The sequence below is a fragment of the Plasmodium malariae genome (assembly GCF_900090045.1).
Source record: "Plasmodium malariae genome assembly, chromosome: 14".
NCBI lineage: Eukaryota > Apicomplexa > Aconoidasida > Haemosporida > Plasmodiidae > Plasmodium > Plasmodium malariae.
In genome coordinates, this window is record NC_041788.1 from 2,989,384 (window position 1) to 2,997,448 (window position 8,065).

Genomic DNA, 8,065 nt, shown 5'->3' on the forward strand with positions numbered 1-8,065 from the left:
GTACGAAGACAAATATGTACAATATGGTATGACGTTGATATTTTTGGCATGTAATTAAATCTAAGGAAAAAATTTTTTTTTTTTTTTGAAAAACATGATTTTACATTCATACAAATGCATTACTAAACTAAGAGATAAATTAAGTCGTCAAATGGTTTTTAAGTATACATAAAATGAACTCTGTTTGAGTACACTATTTTGCAATTTTTTTTTGTATGTCTCAAACTGCTCAGGCTTCACGTTAAAAGCTGGAAAAATAAGATAAACTAGTACTTAAATAAATAAACATACTAACAAGCAAGGAAAGAAAAATATGTTTATAGAAATTGGTAGAAGTTATATTACATGTGTTAAATCGAAAAGCATTTTATTTTTCCAGCGATTTATACGGAGTTGATACAAAGTATCTCCTATTTTGATATATTTGGAACGGGTGAATACGCACAAATTTATTTTCCTACTTTAACCATCTTTCTTTTTTTGTTCGTCATTATTGGGAGTATTGTGCGTGTTCGGCGCTCTCGGCGTACTCGGAGTAATCTTTCAAGCCTTTTATTATTTTGTTCTTTTATTATTTTGTTCTTTTATTATTTTGTTCTTTTATTATTTTGTTCTTTTATTATTTTGTTCTTTTCTTTTTTATTCTTTTCTTTTTTTCGTGTTAACTATGTAACAACGAATACTTAATAATCATTTCTTATGCCATTATTAGTGCACAGGAGAAGTAATTTTTTCCCTCAAATTTAGTTCTATCATCTTACGTTAGCAATATTTCCTGAATAGTATTATTTTAACACGATTAAAAAACAAAAATAATATATGACATAAGTCACTGGCACATAATATAAAAGCGTATTTGCGTAATTTTAAAAGAAATAATGTTGCACTTTAATTGTGCCGAATTGTAAATAAATTGCATACACATATGTAAGATCATTACTCCAGTATAAAATAATTCTCGAGAATAATTCAAAAACATCAAAAGTAATAAAAAAAAGAGAAAAAGAATAAGCAAAGCATTATTTAAAAAAAGTAATAATAATACTAAATATTAATACATATGTATGGGTGTATATGTCCGTATGTTATACCCTTATAACATATTACTAACAAAAGAAGAAATATTTTTTTCTTAAATCACGTGCAAGAATAGCAAATTACGCAGGTATCCTTACACCATGTATAAGATATAACACATACATGTGTGCTCCAATCCATATGTATGCTTAAATACCCCATTTTTTTGATTATGTTTCTTAGCTTTATTCGTTTGACACCTCCCAAAACACCAAGAAATGTTTTTTTTCCATGGCAAACTTTTAGCGTGCACAAGTCAGGAACTTTTTTAGAAAAAAATAGGTTAGCTTTAAGAGTGCCTATCAATTTAACTAAATTTGAAATTCGAGAATATTTAAGAAAAATATATAATGCAAAGGTTATCAAAGTTAATACATTAATTAAAGTGCCAGAGAGAAGAAGGAATTTAAGTGACTATCGTTTTAATTATTATAGAAATGGACCAAGATATAAAAAAGCAATCATAACCTTAGAACATGAGGTACCTGACAGTGTTAAGATGATTCAATCATGTAAAAATATAGGTAGAAATCCATACATTACTAAAAAAAATGTTATTTATGGCGTTAGAAGTGATGTCAAAATTACTCCTACAAGATCTCAGCTGTGGCATATGGGGGAATGTAGATACTCATGGAGATTACCTTTAACAAATTTGCTTGCGGATTATAAGATGAATTTAAATCCTGACTTGAGAATTGACGAAAATTTAGTTCAGCTCGCACCAGATGTTACGAAACCTTTTATGCATTCCGGTATTTCATCAGAAACATTTAAACCAAATAATGTACCTAAGCAAACCTTTCCGCACGTAATATCTTTCATACTTATTATTTATAGAGAATTCATGTTCGATAAACGATGTACTATGTTATACATATCGTAATATCATTTGTAAAACGATGAATATCATATTTATAATTTTTATGTTAAAAGTGGAGGGAAAGAAAAGAGATTTTTCAACAGCACATATATATATTCGTATTTTGTACAAGGGTTTCGTGGATGCGATGGGTGCTTGAATTCGAAAAACAAAGCACATAAAGCAGTGCATACACACGTATGTGCATGTGCCCTCATACGAAGAGCATAATAACTTTCACCCAAATAACATTATATATATACGTATATGTGTACATACATACATATTTATTTATTTTATTTTACTATATTTGGTTTATAATTTATACATAGATTGATTTAACACCTTGGAGAAGACAAGTAAAAAAAATTTACGACTCAGGCACTTTAGCGCCACCTGAATCTTTTCCTCGTGATTCAAAAAGACATCAAATGGTTGAAAGTGGCAATGCAAATAAAGGTGCTAAAAGATCACCAAGAAGTAGTCAATGGAAACCTCCTTCATAGAAGAAAAAAAATTGATTTAACATTATATTGCTTTGTTCATACAAAACACAGAACTTACTCTATTTTTTATGTTTTTTCACCTTTTTTTTTTTCTTTACATTGTTATTCTGTTTAATAGTTTCCTGTTATATCTTACCCTCCTCGTATATTGCTATTTTTCCGTAGCTTTTTTATCTTTTGAATGAACAATTTGGATGTTTATTTTGGGGTATTAAATTTTTTGTAATTTTATAAATTTAGAACCTTTTTAATTTTTTATAATTTTTAAACTTTGTGTATTTTAATTTTTTTTAATGAAAAATATTTAAAATATAAGATATCCTTGTGCATATGCATTATATATATATATATATATACATAATATACAATCTTTTTTAAAATGTATTTTTTACTATATCTCTGAAACATAAATAGTTTGAATATTGAATATGTAACATGTGTATATTTTTCGTTTTTCGTTTTTCTTTTTTCATTTTCTTTTTCTTTTTTTTTTTCATTTTCTTTTTCTTTTTTTTTTTCATTTAATTTTAAAGAAAGCTAAACATGTTAAAACATATAAGTAAAACATACCATTGAAGAAATTAAATAATATTTCTTGTGCTGAACTTTTTTTAGCACACCGGGAAGAACGGTACATGTATACATGTGTATGCATGTATGTATATACGTATGTATATATATATATATGTATATTTTATATATGCATACAAATATATTTATATATGTATATTTACATGTATATATGCGTATGAATAGATATGTACGCGTATATGAGTATACACTATATTTATATAATTTGAATAATTTTTCAATGTTAACGCAAAGGAAAAGCGCAAAAAAAACCTGATAGCGTTTTAAATTTTTCATATGATCCTTGTGTTAATTTTATTATAGCACTTTGTTCTACTACGTATAGTAGCAATTTCACTTTTTGCAATAGGTTAAATAAGAAAAAAGTAAAAATAATAAAACAAAAAACTGATTTGTATCAGTCGAATTTTTTTTTTTTTTTTTTTTTTTGATCATTGGAAATTGTATACAATCTAGGACGTGTGCATGCATTCAATTTTTACTATTTTTTTTTTTTTTCTGTAATCTAAAAACGATATTAAAATATGATACATAGATTTGACATACTGAGTATTACTAAGTAAATTATATATATTTTTTTTTATATGAATTTTCTTTTAATCAATAAATTATATGTCTTTAGAAAAGGATTATAGAAAAGATTAAAGTTCAAATCTGTAATAAACGTTTTAATATAGTGAAGGAGCGAAAAAAAATAAAATAAAAAATAAAACAGCTATAGGTGTAAAAAAAAAAAGCTGATCTATTTTTAATATTTTTTTTCAAAAAAGTGTTCATAAATAATAGAATAAAAGTATACAAATCAATAAATAATATAATGAAAGGTGAGCAACAAAAAAATAAAATATTATAAAATAAGAAAAAATGAAGTTAAATATACTATTAGTAAAAATATGACATATATATTTTAACAAGTTCATCCTAAAAGAAATTTTTCCTTAAGTTATTAAACTATATATTTTTTGCTATTTTAATAACATTTTAAAATATTTTTGATTTTTATAAAACAGTGTGTTAACACGCATTACATAAAATCAGATTTTATGTAACATATAACACTATATATATATGTATGTATACATATAAATATATGAGTATATTTTAAACTGTCACACAAATGTGTTCATATATATTATACATATGTATATACGCATATATGATATATGTATATATCCATGTACTGTGAGTATATGTATGTATGCATATGTGATGGGTATATGTATGCAAACATATGTTTATATGTGCGCATATATATGTATTTTTACATATGTGTACATTTACACAGCACTGAACTGTTTTTCTTATAATAATTAAATTTACATATACATATAATATATATATAATATAACGCAAATATATATATATATACACATATTAAAGCACGATTTTAAAATATTATAAGGCAAAATATAAAAGTTTTTTAACATTAATTACAAATTCTTAGTAGTGCTTTATTAAATAGACACATGCACACATGCAAACAAGAATTCACTAATGCTCTAAAATATAAAAATAAATGATAAAGAAAATTAAAGTGATATTTGCAAAATAAAAATATGAAAAAATACTTTAAAAAAAAAAAATAAAATAAAATAATTGATCAAAAATTCATAACATAAATGGACGTTAAAAAAGAAAGTAAAAAATTTAATTCAAATGTAAAATAGTATATTATTAAATAAAAATAAATAGATATAATAAAAAAATGGTAAATCATTTACAGTAAAACATATATATACAAACATAAATATATACGTACACATATGTATATATATATATATATATATATTTATTTACGTATATTTTTATATATATGTGTAAAGCACAATGCTTAAACATAAAAATGAAATACACTACTGAAGACCTTTTTACATACGTCATATTGTTTATTCATAAAACATTAAAAAAATATACATGTGTGTGTATGACATTATTTTCTTCATTTTTCCCCGTTTACACACATTATAACATTATCCCATAAAGTACATATATATACATGTATATATGTACGTGTGTATGCACATATACGTATACATTTTTAGGCATATACACAAATGCTTATGAGTATTAATAAAAACTCGCATACATATATATATATATAAATACGTATATGTAAAGTAAATATACATATCAATAAATACGCAAATGTGTAAAATACCCAATAGCGTAAATAAATTAACATATGCATATATAAATATACATATGAATATATAAATATGCATATGTACAAATACGCTTAAGCATAAATAATTCTTATATACATAAATATTAGTATATACATAGTTAAAAGGAATTTTTTTACCATGAATTTTTTTTTTTTTTTTTTCTTGTGACATATTGTGTAATTATTTATTTTGTGAATATATAATGTACATATGTAAAAATTTTTTGTTCACACTGTTTTTTTATTTTTTTTTTATTAATTGTAAAAGCAATTGTTCCATTGGACTTATAAAATTGTAAACGCTTAATTAGGGATATAATGAGAAAGTTGCAAAGTTAAAAAAGGATATAAATTATATGAAAGAGTTTCATTAATAACACTTTTTAAATTTTAATTTTTTTTTCGTTTATTTTTTAGTCTTTGTCATTATTTCTGTCAGCGTCACTTGTTTTTCTTTTATTTTTTTATAATACTACTAGTCCATGTCAGCAATATAACTTGTATATACTAAGACATACATATATATATATATATATATATATATTTGTATACTTACACGTATCCATTTCCGTAAATATATGTATAGATAAATGTATGAATGAGTATATAAAAATTTAAGTATATGTATTTTTTTTTTTTTTTTTGTTGAATGAAGTGCATGAATTTAATCAAAAAAAGAAATAAGTTATATAAGAGTTCATCCATTTTATAAAAATTAAAAAAAAAAATTCATATGCTTTAATTATAGATATTTCTCCACCATTTTAAATATATTATTATTCAGTTTTTACGATATAAATTTTTTATTTGCATACATTGTTTTACTTTTTATGCATTTTTACACTTTTATTAAAGTTGAATATCATGTCTAAAAAATTTACATAAATATATTTCTTTAAAAGAAATATATTATATATATATATATATATATATTTTTTTTATTTACTTTGAATATTAGGTATTTATATTTTTATTAATATATAAATATTCCTTTTATTGGTACAATTTATTTTTCTTATTATTTTTAAAAATTTTTTACTAAATATAACTTTTTTCGTTTTATTCGTCTTTTTTTTTTTTTTTTTTTTTTTTTTTGTTCATAATATACATTTGTGTATCTTATGAATATTTAAATTTATTTAATTTTAAGGAAAAAAAAAAAAAGAGAAAAAGAAAGAAAAAAATATTACGTTGTATGAGCATGAAAACGTTATATTACAAAATTATGTAAGAAAGACAACAATATATAATAGAAATATAGTAAATTGCTTGGCAAATTAAAATATGTGTTCATATTTTTGTTAAGTGTTGTAATGTTTATTTTTTAATTTATAAATATGTACTCAACAGTAAAATTTTTACTTATTTCTATCATACTTATAAATGCCTTTTCGTAAAAAATTATGTACATGTTCTCATGAATTGTCAAAAATATATGATGTACATCGTTATATCATATTTTTTATTTAAATAAACAATTGTGTATTTAATGCACATATGTATCTTTTTTACTAATAGCAAAAGGAAAATTCTTATTATTAATTATATAGAGTGTGTATATGAAATAGGTGCATAACATTATATAATAGTAATAAATGAATTATTAATAAAATTGTTACCATATATATGTACCTATATATATATATATATATATATTTAATGGAAAAATACTTACGTGTCGTAAAAATATACTATTTACAAAAGTATATAACGAATAATTCAATTTGTCTTAATTCCTCACTTTTGTCTCTCTCTTTTTTTTTTTAGCATTTTAAGATTTTTTAATATTTAAAATTTCTTATTGAAAATATGTCAAGATGACAAAGCCATATTTCACACTTTTTCACACTTTATTTATGAACACATATTTAAATTTTTTTTTTTAATTTTTCATGGACACTAAATAATTTTACGTTTACTACTTATATCGTTGTATAGGTTGTCAAAAATGTAGGCACATGTGCAACTATGCTTGTATATGTTCATTTACGTACATATTCAGAAAAGAACACAATAATTATGAATACATTGTAACTAAGTGTTCATTCTACCCTTGCGTAGTATGTATAAACATATACGTGGCAATCATAAATTATTAATGCACGAATACATTTATTTTTATTTTAATTAAATATATGCATATATATCCATATATATATGCCTACATATTACAAGTGAGTTTACATGATATATTGTTAATAAAAACACTACACAAACGTTCATATATGTATATGTAAACGTCTGAAATTGTAAAGATTTATATACATAAACACCTTTTTTATATGTACGTTAGAATGAAAATTACGCATTAGACAATGCTAAAGCAGTGAAGAAATTTTTTTTTTTCCTTTTTTAGCTTTCTTTTTTTTTTTTTTTTGTTTTATAAATAAGACATTTTTATTTTTTTTGCGAATAACTTGTATTAATATAACAAGAAAGCATAAACAGTTTTTGCCTCTCTATTTTTATGTGAAGTTTATGGCATGATCAGTATCTTTGTTAATATATATGCACAAGCATATTTATATAATAATTCTTTTTAAATTACTTTTTTTATTTTTTACAAGATTATTAAAGTTTTGAATTTCCCCTACACGTATATGCTTGTATGGGTGTGGTATATGAATGTTCATAAATTTGTACAAACGTGTACATATGTATATATATATGTACATATATTTACATATGAGTATTTATGTAGTCATATGTACCATAGCTATATCAATGTATATAGGTAGACATATATATGTATTCGTGTATATATATATATTTCTGTATATACATGTGATCCTATTTTCCTGATCTATTTTTCCTATAACTTTTTTTATTTTTATTGTACACATTTCCTGTAAATCTTTTTAAGCA

General features: G+C 22.6%; 1 protein-coding gene across 1 annotated transcript; it reads left to right on the forward strand.

The window, feature by feature from the left end:
* Positions 1–1,249: 1,249 nt before the first annotated feature.
* On the forward strand, positions 1,250–2,445 carry PmUG01_14073300 (mitochondrial ribosomal protein L23 precursor, putative; the record flags this gene model as incomplete). The annotated part of the gene is made up of 2 exons (XM_029008325.1): positions 1,250–1,888; positions 2,272–2,445. 2 exons carry the CDS (start codon positions 1,250–1,252, stop codon positions 2,443–2,445), a joined length of 813 nt encoding a protein of 270 aa, XP_028864626.1.
* Between the last annotated feature and the right edge of the window lie 5,620 nt (positions 2,446–8,065).